The sequence below is a fragment of the Erpetoichthys calabaricus genome, chromosome 2 (genome assembly GCF_900747795.2).
Source record: "Erpetoichthys calabaricus chromosome 2, fErpCal1.3, whole genome shotgun sequence".
Taxonomy (NCBI): Eukaryota; Metazoa; Chordata; class Cladistia; order Polypteriformes; family Polypteridae; genus Erpetoichthys; species Erpetoichthys calabaricus.
This window is the reverse complement of record NC_041395.2, coordinates 90,005,227-90,028,116: the sequence shown is the minus strand read 5'-3', so window position 1 is coordinate 90,028,116 and position 22,890 is coordinate 90,005,227. Positions and strand designations below refer to the sequence as shown.

The following is a 22,890-nucleotide window of genomic DNA, read 5'->3' as shown; positions in this document are numbered from 1 at the left end:
CTGTATCTATAATTATATAAACAATTGGAGTCACAATCATCTTTTTTCAGAATTTAGTTTTACAAAAATGGTGTAATGGGATGAAATTGATAGTGAAAGTTCTGCACTGGAAAGTGATAAAGGCCACAATCTTAACAGGATATGATAATGGAGAAGCTATTTTTATTCTGCAGATTCCTTTCAGCCTGTTATTTAACTCATTTCATATTGAATGGATGTAGTTTCTAGTGACTCTTTGTTTTGTCACAACAATAAATAACGCACAGAGCCACACCCTGTAAATAGCAGGCCTAGGTCTCTAGTCATATTGCTTCTCTCACAGGCAAGTACAGTGTATGTCATCTGCTCAATGATAAGCAACAGCAAGAATCTGTTCATGTGTTCCTCTGCCATAGTAAAAAAAACTCAGTTGGCCGATTCTTTGCAAATTGTTTGCAGATGTTAATTCAACATTAACTGAATTAACAATTTTTAAATTACTAGTCTCTGTGGGTTTTTTTTTCTTTTTTCTTCTTTTGTTGCTTCTTTTTTCTTTTTCAAGAGTATACTAGCAGGATTGGCATTTCTTCACACAGGTTATGTTTTGAGAAGAGAAAGAGATTGTTTAAATAAGTGCTCAAACAACCTGTAGTTTTATCTTATACTGAAGTCTCTTAATTGATTTAAACTCAGAATCTTTATTGATCTGACTCTTTACCCTTTACTTAATTTTTGAATGTGAAAAATCCTTATTTATTAGCTTGGAGTCAACTGGATTATCATCAGCATTAGTCTGAGAAAGGGACACAATTTTATAATTCAAACATACAAGTGGTTTTGAAAAATATTAATTATTTATATAGTTATTATTAATCCAACCTGGGCAGAACCTTTAAGTTTGGGATACAAGCTAGACAAGACATCTATATCCGACTGATACTGGCAAGATAAAAGATCTCTGCCGACTGAAGAAACACTTAAGCAATTCTTTACCTGTGTTGTCATTTATATCCTTAGCTAAGTATCCTTCAGGAAGACTGCTTTAAAATACGTTCTTTACTTTTGCTACTATTGGTTTTATTGGGTGTTATTGTTTGGTTGGGTCCAGGTAGACAGCACCTAGTGTGGGTGATTTCCAAATTCATCTTTAGAAGGAAGCAGTACAATAAGCAGGCAGGTTCTTTGGCAATTAGCACAGATGTTTAGTTACCCTCAGATCTGAAGACAGCCATTTGTACTGCTCAAGCCAAGCTAGTAAGTCTTTTTCTTTGAGTCAGCCATCCATGTGTCATTAAAGCAGTACACATGGGGCAATATAAAACAACCATATCTAAGTCTAAGATAACTCTCTATATTCTTGAGTATATAAAACCATCTTGCATAGCTGAATCTAGTCAATCCAGTAAGAAGTTAGCTCCAATATATTTATTAGACTAACATCAGAGCTCCAATAATCTTCAGCTATGGATGAAATATAACTACTGTGTATAGTTTAGGCAAAGCTAACCTGATAAAGTAACACAGACCAGCCTTTGAGACTTTCAACATGACTGCACAATACAGGATCCTTCCCAAGAGGAATATTTGATCATTAAGTTAGGTAGACAAAATAATATTCCAAATAATTTGTATTTGGTTAATTTTAAGTGACTCCTGTTTAGACTTGGGCGGCACGGTGGCGCAGTGGGTAGCGCTGCTGCCTCGCAGCTTGGGAGACCTGGGGACCTGGGTTCGCCTCCCGGGTCCTCCCTGCGTGGAGTTTGCATGTTCTCCCCGTGTCTGTGTGGGTTTCCTCCGGGCGCTCCGGTTTCCTCCCACAGTCCAAAGACATGCAGGTTAGGTGGATTGGCGATTCTAAATTGGCCCTAGTGTGTGCTTGTTGTGTGAGTGTATTTGTGTGTGTCCAGCGGTGGGTTGGCACCCTGCCCAGGATTGGTTCCTGCCTTGTGCCCTGTGTTGGCTGGGATTGGCTCCAGCAGACCCCTGTGACCCTGTGTTTGGATTCAGTGGGTTGGAAAGTGGATGGATGGATGTTTAGACTTTCCAGTAAAATTAACACAACGACATCTCAAATCAGGAGTACAGTAATCCCTCCTCCATCGCGGGGGTTGCGTTCCAGAGCCACCCGCGAAATAGGAAAATCCGCGAAGTAGAAACCATATGTTTATATGGTTATTTTTAGAATGTCATGCTTGGGTCACAGATTTGCGCAGAAACACAGGAGGTTGTAGAGAGACAGGAACGTTATTCAAACACTGCAAACAAACATTTGTCTCTTTTTCAAAAGTTTAAACTGTGCTCCATGACAAGACATAGATGACAGTTCTGTCTCACAATTAAAAGAATGCAAACATATCTTCCTTTTCAAAGGAGTGCAAAGCAAGCAGTCAAAAAAAAAATCAATAGGGCTTTTTGGCTTTTAAGTATGCGAAGCACCGCCGGTACAAAGCTGTTGAAGGCGGCAGCTCACACCACCTCTGTCAGGAGCAGGAAGAGAGAGAGAGAGAGAGAGACACAGAAAAACAAAGTCAAAAATCAATACGTGCCCTTTGAGCTTTTAAGTATGCGAAGCACCGTGCAGCATGTCCTTCAGGAAGCAGCTGCACACAGCCCCCCTGCTCACACCCCTCTACGTCAGCGCGAGAGAGAGAGAAAGTAAGTTGGGTAGCTTCTCAGCCATCTGCCAATAGCGTCCCTTGTATGAAATCAACTGGGCAAACCAACTGAGGAAGCATGTACCAGAAATTAAAAGACCCATTGTCCGCAGAAACCCGCGAAGCAGCGAAAAATCCGCGATATATATTTAAATATGCTTACATATAAAATTCGCGATGGAGTGAAGCCGCGAAAGGCGAAGCGCGATATAGCGAGGGATCACTGTAAGTGCTTCTGGTCATAATTGTCCTTTACTTACAGGCTCTTTTTATGATTGCTTCACCTTAATATGTAGTCATAGAGGAACACTCAAAACGTTTTACACATCCTAGTTAACAACAAATAAAATGACATTTTCTTATTAAATAATTTTAAGAATGGGTGGACATGTGCATTTATATAGAAATGTCTTTTTAAGATAAAACAAATCTCTAAAGTATCATATCTAAATGCGCGTTTGGGGGAAAATCTTTATGCTTATTTTGAAAAATAAAACTCATAAGAAATGGTAAATTTGTTTTGTGCCAAATTGAGTAACTGTATTATTTTGACATGCACCTCACACAAAAGGTACCAAATAAGATCTTAGGTTCTTTCCTGGATGGGGAACACAAAGAAATATCAAAGCCAACTGTACAGCTGCAACTTGTAACCTCTTACCTGTCAGACTGTCCATGGTGTACCGCGCAAGTTTCACACTCAGGACCCTAATAGCAAGCTGCTCACTGACTGGGCTATCTTTACTTTCAAACCCTTAATTCAGCCCAGTATAACACCAATAGAAGGCTTCACAAAGGCATCCCCTTGTGCTCTAAAGGGACTGTAGCTAGACAATGGATGACCAATCTAACCTCTAAGCCTGTTAGTAAAGACACTGGCTTTATGCTTTCACTCAGAAACGTATTTTCATGAAAACCAATAACAGTACAAAATGATACATAAAGTCATACACCCATGGTGAAGTAAATCCTGCAGCACCATTAGAAACAGCAAGATGCTGGTAAATATCATGGATGGCTGTTTCCTAGTGGCAGATTATGTGTAGTCAATCAAAATGAAGAAAAAAGATTTCTTTCTGCTCAGCAGAAAAAAAGAGAGAGAGACAAGTGCCTTTGAGTAGTGCCACTTTTCAAAATAATTTCTCTCTCCTTTCAATGATCATGTAAACTGTACACCCTTGCTCATTTAGCATCAGGTTCTCATCATTCTCGACATCGCATAGCACACAACCACTTTATACTTTCTCAAAACTTATTGCATGTATTTACAAATTACAGAAAATGTTACAGGCATCATTATCACTAAGCTCATATGCAAAAAAATAAAAAAACTCCTACACCCAGCTCAAGGTTATTTCCCTGGCACTCAAAACTTACATTCTAAACTATACAAAACACTCTGAAATCCTGTTTCACATTCCAACTGTTCAGGATAAAGGTGTACCTCCTAATGCCTCTCAACAGAAAAATGGAATGTATACCGTATAAAGGCTACTATGTCAGTTTTGCCATTTCAGTTCAATATTCTTGAATAAAAGTGCACTTGTTTTGCTACACCTTTTATGAAAGTGTTTATTTGATATTTTGACTTCAGTCTTCAAACATTATACACTTGTCAGCATTTTGTCAATTATTCCTATAACATGAAAAAAGTTTCTGTTTTAGTTATGTGTTCAATATTTCTTGCCTCGCATTTCCTGTCATCCTGCATTTACACAGATCGTTGTAGACACGGAACACACATGAAATGTATGGATTCCACATAATGATATATTATTTACCCTGTACAATTCTAGACATCTCACACCCAGATACACAGACTTGAGCTGGGAGAACGTTGTGTCCGACTTCAGCTGTGTCGGTAGGGGATGGGATAGCAGGCTGTTTGCTGCTTGTGCTGACTGACACCTTTGCAAAACAAAGACGCTGATGAAGAGGCGTGAGGGAATTTAAGGTGGCCCAGCATTACAACATTTTTCGAAGAGTTTAGTGATTCTAGTGTTAAAATTTTAGTTGTCTCGCCTTTTACCGGAGTTGGGTATTTTTACACTATAAGCAGCAAGTCTTCCAGCACTTTTATATATGGTTGTGAGGTTTGTTGTTTGGTAATAGACTAACTCTTATTTGACAACTATGTTGATGCATCTGTTTCAGGTTTACTTTATGTACTTCATTTTTTTAGTAGTCTTTGCTTTTCTGGTTGCTATACTTAACATTAATATGTATTTCAGGATACAGTATATATTACTAACACTGTTCTCTCAGTCCTACAGATGACTTGACAAAATCACCATTGCTACATAAATTTATATTTTTATTATACCTAAAGATTATATTAATTAACAATATAAAAATTATTAAATACAGTTTCAACATTTTGTGGAAGAAATTTTAATTATTTTTAAGGCAATGTTATAGAGCTATATTACATTATTTTTATTTCAGGTGAATTTCACATAACCCTTTATGTGTTTGGAAGCACAGCCTTAATTGTGGTGAATTCCGTTGCACTCATAATAGAGATGGTGATTCTAGGAAGTGAGTAATATTAAATTATTATGACTGCGTAACATCCTGCAGAAATTGATCTTCTTCTTTGTAAAATATTGAAACATAATTTAAGGGAGATGAATACTATTTTAATCCACATCTAAGAAGTATGAAAAACATTGTTGCAGTGAAACCACATACTGATCATAGGCAACTAAAAAAAATGCTTGTGAGACATTAGATATTAGAATGTGAATTAAAAGATTACAGTTATTACATAGCTTTATATAGCTATTATACTATTGGGATACATTTTGTAGTTTAAAATTAATTAGATTGTTTTAGCGTAGACAATGACTGCAAAAGTATCCATTGTCTATAAGTTGAATATAGATTATACTTGACAGAAAAAAACAATCAGTATACGTGCATGGTGGAAATACCATCAGCTCAACAAGAAAAAAATCAGTAAATGTGTCTCTCTGCAATAATTGTTTTTTGTTGTAAATAAACATGAAAATTAAAACATCCTCACTTTTCATCTGTTCTTAGACCTCTTATTAAAGCTATTGTATTGATAAACATAGATCTATGTTATGAACTAATGTTTAATCTTTTAGACACAGGCTACCGTCTAGTGGGAGATCTAGTGCTGATCATTTTACCTTTTGAATCTGTTTTCCTGATGTGCTGGTATTTTTTACTTCTTTATAGAAAACGTAAGTAAATGTACTTTTTGCCAATTTTTTAATTCCCTGGCAACAACTAAAAAATAAAATAAATAAAAAGAGAAATTTAAGTGATACAACATACAATGTAACAGATGATATCAAGTATTGGAAATGCAATACAGCATTGGACAAAAACTGGACAACAGTTCCAGTAGACTGCAGTGAGGACAATTAGAGTTCTCTGGATTTTTATATGTCGCATTTCCTGAGCATAAAATTCTATTGAATTACACTGATGTTAACTTTGATGCTGTCTAACAGACTATAGAAAGAAAAATAGTTTATGCCTGGCCCAAAAAGTGTAAGCCAGTCTTCAAGGCAGAAGGCTGAGACCATGTCCCCCTTGCCGGCAGAAACGGGGTTGTTATAATGCAAAGAGGAAATGTCACATGCGTGATTAGCCATGCAGTACTGAGACCTTGAAAGGGCCAGAGGTGGAGACAAATGGAGAATGCAGAAGACAGGGTGTGAAACAATCAAAGTTTTATTACTTTGTGCAATACAACAATAAAAGTGATTCAAGAAGTCAACAACAACAACAACAACAAGGGGCACAAATAACCTGCAAATGATAGCCACAATTCAAATGAAAGGAGGAAACTTTGAAAAAGTAAAGAATGATAAAAATGAAAAGAGGTGGGCCTTCCTGAAACATATAAAGTGCCAGTCACCTGCAGAGGTTGCAAAAAAAGAAAAAAAAAACTTAAAACAAATCTGAAAACAGAAAACAGCTTGAACAAAAAGAAAAGCTGACATCATGTAGTCACCTTCAGATGATGGAAAAAAAGCAGAAAAAAATAGAAGTTTCAAAAAATCTAAAAATAAAAAACAGCCAAACAAAAGAAAAGCAGGCCTCCCTGTAGATGTGCAATGTGTCAGTCACCTTGAGAGGTTAGAAAAAATGTTACTGCAATGAACTGCATTTATCAGCTAGCAATTGTCAGATGCTTGAGACAATTGTCTATGCGAGAAAGTAGTGTCTCCCCATGGGACTCATGGGATTGGGTCAGATTAATACAGGTGCTGAATGGGATACAGCAAGAGAGCTGGAATTGAGAAGGTGAAAGCTGAATCAGAAGATAAAGAGTGTAAAGTGAGCAGAAACTGGGTTTTTATAATGCAAAGCTGCAAGGTACTGGAGCAGCTTGTATGCGGAAAGGACTGAGTCAGGGTTTACTGTACCTGAAGAGCTGCAAGTGCAAAGTGCATGTAATAAAGACTGGGTTGTGGCTTATGGTTTTAATCGTGCCACTTGATTGAGCCTGTAGGCAGCAGCTGGACAGAGTGACACGTGTTTTAGCTGAGGAAATTAGCGCAGTTATTGATTTCCGTCTTTCTGCATGGGTTGTTAAATGTCTTATTTACTTTGTTATATTTTATGGTTTATTTTGTTTGCAGTGTTATGTTAGTCTCTGGTGGGCTGACGCCCTGATCGGGGTTTGTTTCCTGCCTTGCGCCCTGTGTTGGCTGGGATTAATAATAATAATAATTCATTACATTTATATAGCGCTTTTCTCAGTACTCAAAGCGCTATCCACACAGGGAGGAACAGGGACGTGAACCCACAATCTTCCACTGTCTCCTTACTGCAAAGCAGCAGCACTACCACTGTGCCACCTGTGAGGTTGGCTCCAGCAGACCCCCGTGACACTGTTATTAGGATATAGCGGGTTGGATGATGGATGGATGGATGGATGGATGGATGTTATGTTAATATTATGATTTATAAATTGACCAGGACAGCTGAGTGCTGTGGTGTTATTAGTTAGAACAAGGTATGAAGTAATATCTAGCATTATAATACCTGCTGATGAAGTTTTACTTTTGTAGGAAATTGTAATTCTACCTAAATAAAAAGATTGTTATTAAAATGCAAATGCCAAACACCTGGAAAAAAAATCTTAAAAAATAGAGGTACCCATAAATCAGCTGGAGAAAAAATGAAGGAGGTCTCTTTGTAAACATTAAAAACAACATATGATAAAAATAATATGATATGGTACAGACCTATTTGAAACTTAAGCAAAAAAGTTAAAAATACCACCACATTTAAAAATAAATAACAATAATAACAATTTATATTTGTATAGCCCAAAATCACACAAGTGCCACAATGGGCTTTAACAGGCCCTGTTTTTGATAAAACACCTTGACTCTCTAAGAAGATAAGAAAAAAAAACTCCCCCAAAAAAAAACCTTGTAGAGAAAAAATGGAAGAAATCTTAGAAAAGGCAATACCAGGTAGGTTGGACATGGAATGTGTATCAACAAATACAGTAGATAGATAGATAGATAGATAGATAGATAGATAGATAGATAGATAGATAGATAGATAGATAGATAGATAGATAGATAGATAGATAGATAGATAGATACTTTATTAATCCCAATGGGAAATTCACATTTTCCAGCAGCAGCATACTGATACAATAAATAATATTAAATTAAAGAATGATAATAATGCAGGTGAAAAAAAGACAATAACTTTGTATAATGTTAAATGTTAACGTTTACCCCCCGGGTGGAATTGAAGAGTCGCATAGTTTGGGGGAGGAACGATCTCTTCAATCTGTCAGTGGAGCAGGACAGTGACAGTAGTCTGTCGCTGAAGCTGCTCTTCTGTCTGGAGATGATACTACAGTAATCCCTCCTCCATCGCGGGGGTTGCGTTCCAGAGCCACCCGCGAAATAAGAAAATCCGCGAAGTAGAAACCATATGTTTATATGGTTATTTTTATATTGTCATGCTTGGGTCACAGATTTGCGCAGAAACACAGGAGGTTGTAGAGAGACAGGAACGTTATTCAAACACTGCAAACAAACATTTGTCTCTTTTTCAAAAGTTTAAACTGTGCTCCATGACAAGACAGAGATGACAGTTGTGTCTCACAATTAAAAGAATGCAAACATATCTTCCTCTTCAAAGGAGTGCGCATCAGGAGAGAGAGGAAATCAAACAAATCAATAGGGCTGTTTGGCTTTTAAGTATGCGAAGCACCGCCGGTACAAAGCTGTTGAAGGCGGCAGCTCACACCCCCTCTGTCAGGAGCAGGGAGAGAGAGAGAGACAGAGAAAAACAAAGTCAAAAATCAATACGTGCCCTTTGAGCTTGTAAGTATGCGAAGCACCATGCAGCATGTTGCTTCACGAAGCAGCTGCACACAGAAGGTAGCAACGTGAAGATAATCTTTCAGCATTTTTAGACGAGCGTCCGTATCGTCTAGGTATGCGAACAGCCCCCCTGCTCACACCCCCTACGTCAGGATCAGAGAAAGTCAGCGCAAGAGAGAGAGAGATAAAAGTAAGCTGGGTAGCTTCTCAGCCATCTGCCAATAGCGTCCCTTGTATGAAATCAACTGGGCAAACCAACTGAGGAAGCATGTACCAGAAATTAAAAGACCCATTGTCCGCAGAAATCCGCGAACCAGCAAAAAATCCACAATATATATTTAAATATGCTTACATATAAAATCCGCGATAGAGTGAAGCCGCGAAAGGCGAAGCGCGATATAGCGAGGGATCACTGTATTTAGTGGATGCAGTGGATTCTCCATAATTGATAGGAGCCTGCTGAGCGCCCTTCGCTCTGCCACATATGTTAAACTGTCCAGCTCCATGCCAATACAATACAGTACAATACACATAACAGAACACAAGTAGTTCTCAATACAATACAGTTTAATACAATAGTAATAGTACAAGTACAGAACAAAATGCAAGAGAAGATGATATCACATAAGAGGATTCTGATTTGTTCAGAGTCCTGGAGACGTCGGCCAACAAGCCGCCTCCCCCTACTAACCATTCCACAGTTGAGTCAGTGCTAGGCCAGCCAATCTGATGAAAGGACCCCTCTGCCCGATGACTCCAGTGATCCTCCTTCAGAGATTACTTTTCCTTAGGCAGGCTAACAACTTTGCAGCAGGGCAGTGGCAACAAGTGCCACATTTGAGTGCCGAAAAGAGAAACAGAATAGGTGAAGGTTAGTAACAAATTATAATTTATCTTATTACTTTGTTTTAGTGCTTTAGCAGCTTTAGTCTAAATATGCTAAACTAAACTAGTGAGTCTTCAGCCGGGATTTGAAAGCTGAGACCAAAGGGTCATCTCTTATAGTAGCAGGCAGACCATTCCACAGTTTAGTGGCCCTGTAACTAAAATGTTGGACTTCCCACTGTTGTGTTATTAATCCTTGGAATCATAAGCAGACCGGCATCTTGATATCTTAATGTGCTCTCTGTTAAATTCATTAGGATTTTGTCAAATTGTCAAAGGTCCAACTCATAATCATAACCACGCATTTGATTTAATTATAACTTACAAAGTTGAAGTTCAAAATTTAAATATTACTCAACTAAATGAAGTTATTATTAGTATAACTTGGAAAAAGCTTCTGCTTTCGGTATGTGTTCAGCATTTCTTGCCTGGCATTTCCTTTCATCCTACACTTACCCAGATCTTTGTAAACACAGAGCACACATGAAATACATGTATTCCAAATAACAATATACTAATACTATTTATATTATTTACCCTATACAACTCCAGGCACCTCACACGCAGATAAGGAGCCTTGGCTTGAGCTGGGAGAACTTTTTGCCTGAGTTGAGATCCGTCAAGGGTGGGGAAGGGACAGCAGGCTGCTTGCTGCTTGTGCTGATTGACACATTTACAAAGCAAAAGACGTTGATGGAGATGTGCGAAGGAATTTAAGGTGGGCCAGGATTATGAGTTTTTTCATAGGCTTCCAGATTTCTAGTGCTAATATGTTATCCCCGCAATACCACCATGTTTTTCCCTTCTCTTTTCTTCAAACCACTCCACTACTGTGTTTCTGGCAATGGTAGAGCAAATGGATTCCCCTCCAAAACATTTGTGTCTGAACTTTTTGATCTTTGGACAACCACAGTGCTGGCAAACAATGGCATCATCTTTCTTCCTCTGCTTCCTTTTACTGGCACTCCAGCTCCTCCACCTCCATTTTTTTCCTGCACTGCTAGGCTGTGGTGCATGATTGGCAGGAGGTAGAGGCCTAGAAATAGCACTGATTAGCAGTGGGATGAGTGGCTAGGTGGCAGTGTTCTCTGTTGTTGTGGGCATTTGCCCAGCAGTCAATGATGGCATGCTGGCCACTGGGCTCCATGCCCAGTGGCCTGCCTGACCAGACAGGTGTTCCAGGTCAGGGAAGTTCAAGGCCTGGGAGGTCGCTGGCACGAGCTCTGTAGCCAATACAGAGGCACTGGGCAGAGACATGGTGTGCTCAAGAGCCAAATGTACCAAGTCCGTGGTTTGTCCATGGTTCCTATGGGGGAACAAAACATTAGAACACTCTAGATGAGATCAGGCCATTCAGCCCAACAAAGCTCGCCAGTCCTATCCACTTATTTCTTCCAAGAAAACATCAAGTCTAGTTTTGAAAGTCCCTAACGTGTTACTGTCTACCAAACTACTTGGTAGCTTATTCCAAGTGTCTATCGTTCTTTGTGTAAAGAAAACCTTCCTAATGTTTGTGCAAAATTTACCCTTAACAAGTTTCCAACTGTGACCCCGTGTTCTTGATGAACTCATTTTAAAGGTACAGTCTCGATCCACTGTACTAATTCCCTTCATAATTTTAAACACTTCGATCATGTCACCTCTTAATCTTCTTTTGCTTAAACTGTAAAGGCTCAGCTCTTTTAATCTTTCCTCATAATTCAACCCCTGTAGCTCTGGAATCAGCCTAGTTGCTCTTCTCTGGACCTTTTCTAGCACTGCTATGTCCTTTTTGTAGATTGGAGACCAAAACTGCACACAGTACTCAAGATGAGGCCTCACCAGTGCATCAAAAACAAAGGACATAAGGAGGGTTTTGGGTAATAAAATAACAAAATGAAAAGTGGTGATAAGAAAGGCACGGACAGCCTGCAGTGGAAACTCTATACTTACAATTGCGCCAAAGTGTAATGACTGAAGAGGAACAGCTGGATTTGATTCCGAGCCATGAGTTCTGGGGTGTTGAGGGCATCGTGCCTGAGGCAGAGTTAGACACACGATGTAGTAGTAGTCCACCCTCATGTTGCAAATGGTGGTTCCCCTGGGGTGAATCCTGTACAGCTGGGTGCACCAGTTCTCCACAAGACAGTTGACATTGAGCATTTGTGCAACATCACCACCTTGACTGACCATGTAGCTACAGAAAGGGAGAGAAGAGAATCATGTCATCTATGCATCCAACCAAAAGGAAGGAGGCAGCCACATTCAACAAAGAGATCATGCACCTACCATCACAAGTTCTCTTCTGCCTGAACCTCCCCTTAACCAATCTCTCTTGGTGAGATCCCAGAAGGCAACAAGCTCCATCACCTGTGTCATGGAGGGTGGTAATGCAGCTCCACGGGGCCTGCAGGACAGATTGACCACATGCCTGTAATCTTGAGTGCCATTAGGTCCCAAGCTATCCTGGGAGTAGAAAGAGAGTGAGAGGGGGAGGAGTATTTTTGAGATGATCCACTGGTATATTCCAAGTCCCCTTCACTCCTTGGGAAACACTTACCAGCTCATGGCACACCCTGGCAATGGCTTCGGCTCTAGGGGGTTGGCTAGCCCAGTCTGTGAGGTGCTGGTGGCAAAGCACAACTTGGACACCTCCGAAGGTGAGAATATGTTGGACGGTGGGGTGAAGTGTTCCTCCAGCCTGAAGAGGGTGAGGTACAGAGGCTCATCCACCAGTTCTACCACCTTCTCCTCTTAGAAACCCTCATCAATGTTCTTCTTGTTGTTGGTCCTGATCCCATCTGTAGCATCAGGATCCTGCTGATCTTTTCCTCCAGCACTCAACTAGTCTTCGAAAATAGGTACTGGACACCAATGTGACAATCTGGGTGGATGGCAACAGAGGCACAGGTTTCTGCTTAGCATGAGCTTTCTGTCCCTGCCACTGATGAAAAGGACTCCGCCCATCTAAAACATCCTCCAAAAGCAACTTCTCCCAACCATCCAAGAACAGTTTGGTGACAAACAATGCCTTTTCCAGGATGCTGGAGCACCATGCCATAAGGCAAAAGTGATAACTAAGTAGCTTGGGGAACAAAACATTGCAATTTTGGGTCCATGGCCAGGAAACTCCCCAGACCTTAATCTCATTGAGAACGTGTGGTCAATCCTCAAGAGGCAGGTGGACAAACAAAAACCCACAAAGTCTGACAAACTCCAAGTATTGATTATGCAAGAATGGGCTGCCATCAGTCAGGATTTGGCCCAGAGATTGATTGACAGCATGCCAGGGCGAATTGCAGAGGTCTTGAAAAAGAAGGGCCAACACTGCAAATATTGACTCTTTGCATAAACTTAATGTAATTGTCAATAAAAGCCTTTGAAACTTATGAAATGCTTATAATTATACTTCAATATACCACAGAAACATCTGACAAAAAGATCTAAAACCACTAAAGTAGCAAACTTTGTAAAAACCAATACTTGTGTCATTCTTAAAACCTTTTGGCCACATTTGTATGCGCTATTAAAACAATGCAACCAACCAATAAGTCAATTAAAGAACAAAAAGTTTGTTTATACTAGCATTTTTCCTGCTTAAACAAACACAGACTCAAGTATAAACACTAGAACAACTCTTCTAAATAACAAGCAGTAATTCTGAAAGAATAAGGAAATATTTCAATAGTAATATTAATATAATAGTAATCAATATATATAATTCACTAAGCAGCCGACCATGGCACACAAGACAGAGACCATGGGATAAGCACGGCAGAGCCACGCCCACTAACTCACAAAGCCCCGCCCACCAACTCTAAGACCATGGAATACGCACGACAGAGCCCCGCCTGCCAACTCTAACCCTCCTCTCTCGAGGCACGCACACTGCCTGCTCATGTGCCCGCCCCCAACTCCTCACCAAACACATCCTGAGTCACTTTGGTCTGTGCTACAGTCCACATCCACCTCTGAGCCACGTTGACTGTTCATTTTCCTAACATGGCCACCGCTTCACATATATTTCATGGAAACAACTCTTCTTTCAACGTTATACAAATTCCTGCATCAACGAAGTCGCCCAACCATGGGGTATGCACGCATGACAGAGCCCCGCCCGCCAACTCTAACCCTCCTCCCGCGTGTAACTTTCACCAGCGTTGACTCCATCATCACAGATGATCCCGCAGATCAACTTTCATTCCCCGAAGAATTTCTTAACAGTCTTACTCCCACTGGTATGCCTCCACATAAACTCAAAATTAAAATTGGTTCAGTCGTCATGCTTCTCAGGAACCTCATGCCAGCAAGACGTCTCTGTATTGGCACTAGACGGACTGTTACCAGCATTCACCGCAATGTACTGGAGTGTAAAACAATCGCAGCTGCTACCTCACAAATTGTCCATATTCCCCGAATTCCCCTGACCCCATCAGATTAAAATTTGCCTTTTACGTTTACACACAGACAATTTCCTGTTAGATTGGCCTTTGCAATGAAATTAATAAGGCGCAGGGACAAACTTTCAAACAGATATGCCTGTATCTGCCAAACCAGTTTTCAGTCATGGACAATTGTATGTTGTTCTCTCCAGAGTTCCATCTTTTCATTCACTCACAGTCGTATCCTCAAACCCACCCCATTTGGACAACTGTGTCTTTCAGGAAGTGTTCACCCATCAATAAATAATTATGTGGCATATGGTATGCCGTGGGTTGGCTAGTAATTAATATTATAATAGTAATATTACTATCATTATATTCAAGACCGTTAATGTTATTAAAATTATCTTGTTACTACTATGACTACTATTGCACAATACTCCCACACACTATCGCACTGTCATTTGCTACTGTTAGCATATGTCTTTTAATATTCTGGACAACACTACATTATTATTATTATTATTATTATTATCTCCCTCCTCCTCCTCTAAATCAATTTACACACAAGAAAGGTGTAAAATATTAATTCTTCATTAATGTGCAGAAAAGAACACAACTCCATTATTATTCTCATCATCATCAACCTAAACAATCTCCATTAAATAACATAGCTAATACTGATTCATAATCATCATTATTATTATTATTACTAACACCATTATCCTCCCCTACACAATTTGCAATAATATTAAAAAAGCAATTGCTACATATTTTTATCTTTAGCATCTAATTCCTCAGGGAAGAACAGCTAATACTGCATTCTTACTATTACTATTATTGGCATTACAGTATTATTATCATTATTAACAACCGAAAACATGTTGCATAAAATGAAAGTAAAATAAATAAGCATGGCATTGTTTTTACTTCAATAATGTGTTCCGACATCACGGTTATCATTCTGCATGACTGTACTATTCTGTACACATCTTGTTTCATTAATTATTATCATTATTGAGTCAGGATCATTTATTCTCATTAACAAGATCTTGTCACTTTAAACAACACAGTGTCAATTTAAGGTGGTAGGTGAAGCTTGGAGAAAATGAAAAGTACCATTTAAACCATCCAATAATTGCACCAAAAACGTGAAATTAACCAGTCTGCAAAACAGAAATTTCTTTCGTGTTACACAACAGCCATTCACAGCCCACTAGAAAATGCAGTAAAATTAAACATAATGCTTTAAAACTTACTAAACTGGTCCACTTTGAAGTAGCAAAGACTACAGCTTAAGAAAACATGCCTTCTACATTTCTGAGTCATGCTTGTGATAATAATGGCCATCATGGGTGAAGTTATGACAACTCATTGCAAGCTGTGTGCACAAACGATTAAAAAAAGTGAAAATGACAGTATTTATTACATCAGATTAAAATGCCACAAACTAATTATTTTAATTTTTGTATGCATAATGACCAGAGGTAGATAGTAACATGTTACATTTACTCCGTTACATTTACTTGAGTAACTTTTTAAAAAAACTGTACTTCTATGAGTAGTTTTACTGCACCATACTTTTTACTTTTACTTGAGTACATTTGTGAAGAAGAAACGCTACTCTTACTCCGCTACATTGGGCAACACTCGACTCGTTACTTTTTTCCATTTATACATTAAACTATATTTTTGCAAGAGAGAAGTTGCCAGTGGATCTACTGCATGACTGTTTCACCAATCAGATGTAGCCATGCAGTCACATGACCACACACAAACTTCCTGCGTCTTGCAGCCTGTGAGAGACTTTTTAGTCATGCGGGGCTCCTGTTCACTGCTAAACCGTCACAGCTTCACTGCAAGAACCAGATCGTCGTTCCCAAGCCTGCCTTTCATGTCTTTTAACCTCTTTTCTTTTCTCCTTTTCTTTGATTCCCCCTTCTTTTTTGTTCTGACTGTATATATACACTCCCGTCTCCGTGGGCTTTAATCACACACCGCAGGAAGCCAATAAATCAATTGAGAATGATCAGACCCGCACATGCAGGTGCGACTTGCTCCAACTACCTCATTAACTCCCCGCGGTCGTGCAATTGCACCCACGGAGAGTGACACGGCTTTATAGATTTGAAACTAGCCTTTTTATTTTTTTTTTTTTTTTTGAAGCCACGGACCCGCTACACCACAAAGTGCATATGCAGTATTGTACTGTCAGTGTACAGTATATCTTGTCACTGTAAGTAGTGCTGCACTGTTCAAACATACATGTTACCTACTGTAGGTATCGGCTTTAAAAGCTTTGTTGTGAAAAACTCAGATTTGCAATTTTGTGTTATTTGTGCATCTTTATTTTATAAAGATGTGATTTATTTTTACTCATTTTTTTATTCTATTATTTGGAAATAGCAGAATTTGCACATTGCCTTATATTTTTGTCTGCCTTGTTACAACATTTCTAAAAAATAAATCATGTATTATGTTCAAACAGTTACTTAGTACTTGAGTAGTCTTTTAACCAAATACTTTTTTACTCTTACTTGAGTAAGTTTTTGGTGGACTACTTTTTACTTCTACTTGAGTAATATTATTTTGAAGTAATGCTACTCTTACTTGAGTACAATTTTTGGCTACTCTACCCACCCCTGAAAATGACTCATTTTTGCTCAGGAAATGATACAGTAAATATGAGAACATACAGACTCCAAGTAGAACATGGCACTATGAAGAAGGAATGAGAGCTCTGTACTATCACTCTTGCTATGCTAAAAACTATGAACTAAACATACTAAAGTGCAACCTAATTAAATTTAGGTGAATTACCATTGCAATAATGGCCCTAGTGTGTGTGTGTGTGTATGTGTTTGAAGGGGGGATATGTGTGTGTTCACCCTGCAATGAACTGGCTCTCTATCCAGGTATTGTTTCTGTGTTGCATGTAATGCATGCTGGGATAGGCTCCAGCTGCCTTGTGAGCCCGCCCTGAATAAAAGGCGTAAGATAATTGATCATTTTTATTATTATACACCTTATTAAAGGGATAAGTGTCTGTGTATCTGTGAGTCTCTCCGGTTGTTATGTCTTCGTCATTCCAACAAAAAGTACATCACAAACATTTGTAGTAATAAAATACATTGCATTTTCATTGCAAAAAATGGCGCATTGCAAACATTAACATTGCTTTTATGAATCCCATACCAAATGGCATATAACAGAGACATATGCATTGCATTTGTCATTTTTTTAACATTTTATTGAATTTATTAAAATCAAATAATTTTCCACACAAACAAGTCAAGTTTTACAAAACTAGGTTTGAAACAATTCAACCCCCAGAATCTGTCATTCTAACAGATGGTGCATCACAAACATTTGTACTAATGCATTTTATTACTACAAGGATTACAAAATAGATTCCCGTAGATGGTGCACTGCAGACATTAATGCTGAGGTCTATGTTGTTTACTTCAACCCATTTTAGATAATTAGCACAGCTAGTCTATATACATATAAAGGCTAAGGTTTGTTCGTCTGTCATGTGATTACTCATATATCACTGGAACTAAAACTATGATCTTGGCCTTATAGGAAAGTATATGATGGGATACATTCTGGAAATTCAAAAAATTTCAGGTAGCAGCAAACTCGGTATAGTGACCAGTGGTCATGGGTTTATAACAGCAAAGTGATCACAAAAACAACATGATGGAAAGAAAAAGAATTGTGGTGACCTCTGCTGAGCACCAAGCAAATTGCAGCAGCCAATTACATGACTAAGAACATCACAATAGGAAAATTAAGAAGAAGAGGCACATCATCTGCTGATCATCAAGTGCAAGATACAGATTACAAAGATTGGGAAATGCATGGCAATAATTTTGCTGACACTTTATTGTTATTTTATGTCTAGCATTTTGTTGGGACACAACACTCTCTGATAAGAAGATAGGACACTGAACTATTGCTTTTACATCCTTTCTTTGAAAACCACTACTTGGCAAAGTTACATCAGAGATGTGATCAATGTCAAGCTGTATTTTTTTAATGATGAAAACAAAAGAAAGTGTTGGCTAAAATAAAAAAAATCAATGTGCTGTAAAATGAGCCACCAGAAGTAATAAAATACATTATCACTTCTAGAGGAACTGAAAGGGGTAACTATTTCTAAAACATTTTGTTTCATTTCATTTTAGGACTATGGGTCCGCATGTTTCACTAGTTGTTGTTATTATGTCTATAGCAGGGTAGATTACGTATATACATGAGTAAGTTAATGGCTGAATGATATTGAGGACAACAATTCATTATTATTATTATTATTATAAAGTGAGATTATTAATATTAGAATACTTGAATATTATTATTATCCATTACAACAGTATTATCCAGGTGTTCTTTCTGCTTTGCTCCCTGTGATTGCTAGGATAGGCTCCAGCTGACTCATAACCCTGCCCTGGATAAGTGGGCTAAGAAGGTGGATGAATGAATGTATGTCTAAAATATCAGTTTAGTTATTGTCACTTGATTGCATGGTACATGTCAGCTCAATATTCTCATTCACTGAAGCACATATATGTGTGCCTGAACAGTCCAGCGGCAGCAGGGGGTATCTTTGCAAAACAACGTAATAAAGTAACATATAATGAATATAAGTGATCATGTGACTTTTTTCACTTGTCTAGTTGTGTACAGCAATTCACATTTGCACATCAACTTTCCAGGGTGTGTCCAGGGCTGAAAGATGCAGCAAAGGAAGATGAATGCAGTAGTGCATATGGTAGTTGGCAAAGTCTCCTGTTAAAATGACGGTTTCTCATAACAATGGTTTGGTTTGTGCTTTTTTTCTTTCTTATAACAACATGGATATGTTGTTTTGCAGTATGTCATGGATCAATATTCAGTAATATTGATGGCTTTAAAAACAGACATTTTGTAGGTTTTAAGGCTTTTCATCACATTGGGACTTGAGTACCCATTAGCTCCGAAATAAAATGCAAGTGTGGCCTAGACATCCATCCATCCATTATCCAACCTGCTATATCCTAACTACAGGGTCACGGGGGGTCTGCTGGAGCCAATCCCAGCCAACACAGGGAGCAAGGCAGGAAACAAACCCCGGGCAGGGCGCCAGCCCACCGTGGCCTAGACATTTTTTTAAATTTCTAAGATATGTTTCACTTTAGAACACAGTTTCATGTGGCAAACTAATATATAACATGACTGTGAAAAAACAACTTTATCTTGAAAAATACAGTACTGTACTTATCATTTAAGTAAAACAATTATTACGCCAGTTTATCAGAGGACTCATCTTGTGTGGTGAATTTCTGTGTGTGCTTGTCCCTCCTTTTTAATGTATTTATTGACTGGTTGTATTTTTGTGCTATTTTTTGGTCAATTGTAGTTTCACTTCTGATGTCTGCCCATAATGGCACTGAATGGCAGTGACTTCTTGTTACAAACTATCTCTTCAGTTTTTGCTAAATTGAATGCTGCGTCAATATCTCTGCCATTCATTTAATTTCAAATCTGTTAATATCAATGGTGTATTAAAAATGTTCTCGTAACTATTTAATGTACATACACATTTTGTGTGTCTAGTTATTATGATACTATGTATGGTATGAGTATTATGATGGGACCAAGTAGTATGTTTCAGAGAGTTTTACTGAAAATGTAGGGAACCTTCATGTTGGTTTTAGGGAAGCTTGAATTCTTCAAGAACAGATTCCCAGGAAGCACGAGTCCTTTGCTGGATGACACTGCCTCCCATGTAAGTGATGAGCTTAGGATTTTTTGCCTTCTGTAGTTTCTTGAAGGAAATGGCAGAAGAAAAAAAGACAAAGCCCCAAACTAGGAAATGAAGTTTAAAATCTTTAATTGTGTTTTGTCTTGGTAGAGCTCTATATTACTCTTCTCTTTTGTATTCTTTAATGTGTAGCCTTTGTCAGAATGCCTCAAATCCCATAGACTTACCACAGTTTATTAGGTTTAGTACTTTATAACTCCCCCATCTTCCCTTCTACATCTAAAACCTCAGGCAATTACATAGAAAAAAGACAAGCAGGAGTTAAGCTACAACTTTAAGTAATGTATTATTGGTAACATTCATAAAATAATAACAATAGATAGATAGATAGATAGATAGATAGATAGATAGATAGATAGATAGATAGATAGATAGATAGATAGATAGATAGATAGATAGATAGATAGATAGATAGAATGTTGACAACTATACAACCTGATAAATGCTGATGTGTAGTTTCAGGCGGCACACAGACTTATTAGTTACTTAATTGTATTTAGTTATGTCATTATTTCTAGCTTTCTTCAGGACACGCTGTGTGCCTGTCTCAATATGGCTGCTGAGCTGCGCTCTTCAGTGTGTTGTCCTTTTCATGGTATTGGTGTGAGAGAGAAAGGGAGGCGTAAAGCAAGCAAATTTATACATTCTCTGTCCAAGCCCTTACACCAATAGGGTGTTGTGGTACAGAATGGACTCTAATTTAAAACCAATCCCAAACAGCCATGCTCCAGAACAATGGAGGCACACAGTACTTTTCACATCTGCCCCCAAAACTATTTGTTGAGCTGATGCTTGCCATCTAGGTAGTTTGGCCTCCATGTGGGAGTTAATACTTGCTTTGTTTATGGCTTTTAGGCTCTCAGTCCAAACACAGTTATTCTTACCAAAGCTGGTCCAATGCTCCATCCCAACAAACTGCATTTTCACACCCGCACCCAAGACCATTTCATAAGTTGAACCTGTCCAACTAGGTGGACTTCCTCTCCTGCAGAGAATCACTTGCCAAACCCGTCTGAGGCACTTCCTCCAACTCTGCCATAAATTCCTAAGTCAGTCCTAAAGACTGGGTGGGTGCGGGGGCATCTTTAAACATCAAAGCATTACTGTTCTCATGAATAAAATACTAATATTACATTTGCTTTGTCTGACTTACAAATAAAGACATAAAAAGTATTTATCGACGTTATATATTAAATTTCACACCATAAAAAAATGGTAAATACACAAAGGCCAAAATCCGAAAGAAACACGAATACTAAGCAAGAATACTAACTCCAAATCTCTATCTAACAATTATTGTCAAAATAATAGGTAAATGTTATGGCTTCTAAGATCTTTAAATCACTAACTACAAACTTCTCAAGAGTTTGTTTTCTTATCCAAAAACCTGGACAAAGTGGATAGTATGCCGACATTTTAAATAGTCCAGTTTTTGTGATCTTATGAATGTCATCTTTATTTAAATTATATTCTGGCCTTCCATACGTTTTATTCACATTTTTTCTTTTAGAAATGGTACTTACCTCTATGAAGAGGACTGAGGTTCTGTGATTACTCTGTCTTTTAGGATAGAATTATTTTTTCCATCATTTATGTTTTCATTATTTACTATCTTTTAGTAAAGAAATATATTCTTCTGTTATTTATCTTATACCACATCTCTATTTTGTTTTAAATCCACACTGTGACTTTTATGAATATGTTGTTAAGACGTTAGCCTGATTGCTGGGGTTATGTTTTTGTATGATGTCATTAGCGTGACACATTATATACCAGCACAACATGTATTTTTTTTATCCATGTTTGGAAAAAAAAACATTTTCAGCGTGTCATGCTATTATGTTCTGATTTTCTGGTTTCACTTGTGTGCCCTTTTTCATTTTTTTTCTTTTGTTTGCTGTTTGCTTAACAGTTTTTGGCTTTGTTATTTTTGATCTCTCTGTTCTCCCTCCCAGTATCGATGCTCACTTTTATCTTCAATGTGGTTTCAGGGAGATTAGAGGCTTGCAGTGTCAAATGTAGGCATAAAAAACAAGCTAAAACTTAGGACGTCACAATCTTCAGGGGCCTTATTTGGCTTTTAATATTTTAATAATTGGTGTTCTTCACTTTAAATACCTTGCTATTTTTCACAAGGTGCCTCCAAACTTTATATAGCTTAGGGCCTCACCAATTCTAAATCTGTCACTGGAGACATGGAGCTTAAACAGACCCCTTTCAAGACTCAGTACTCATTTGATGTGAGGTACATTTGCTGAAAGATAGTTAAGTGCTTGATAACCATATAAACCATGTAACTGATGACTGATGTCATCAAATTCAATAAGAGGTATTCCGTACAGTGTATTACTAATTAAATGAATTTGTTTCTGCTTCAATATCTAATATTATCAGCAGTGTTTATAATTACCTGGATTTATTATAGTGATTTGTAGTTCAAAATTAAAATAATGTTTTAAACTTGACTTATATTTGTGATTGGTTTGAAGCTGTATACTGAATAGACTGAATAATGTCATTATTTCTAGGACAACTTTCAAAACAAAAATAGAAATCAGACTTTGTCCTTTGCAAATTTCTTTATAGATTCTACAAGTGAGCAATTTTGAATATACCTATGAATAAAATAAAAAGTACTTGTATTTTATAAGTTGTGTAAAGCTACATTTTAAGGAGTTTTATATCTGTGTTCTTTGATCTGTGGTAATACTCTACAGTAAAGTAAGAACCGTATACAGAGTTCATTAAAAGGGTATTTGTTTTCTGGCTGGCTTTGCACCCATTTCTTCCCTTAATTTACTTATTATCTCTAATTATTTTTTGCTGCTTTTAGACCATATTTAATGCAATATATTTATGCAGACCCCTTCACT

The 22,890-nt window shown here is 38.0% G+C and overlaps 1 protein-coding gene across 1 annotated transcript in view; it reads left to right on the top strand.

The window, feature by feature from the left end:
• The window catches only part of LOC114643473 (uncharacterized), a 66,990-nt gene that overhangs the window by 31,343 nt on the left and 12,757 nt on the right, over positions 1–22,890 (top strand). The window contains exons 4-5 of the mRNA XM_051922979.1: positions 5,079–5,171; positions 5,744–5,842. Of these exons, the coding sequence (XP_051778939.1) occupies positions 5,079–5,171; positions 5,744–5,842 (192 nt within the window). The remainder of the gene's footprint in view (positions 1–5,078; positions 5,172–5,743; positions 5,843–22,890) is intronic.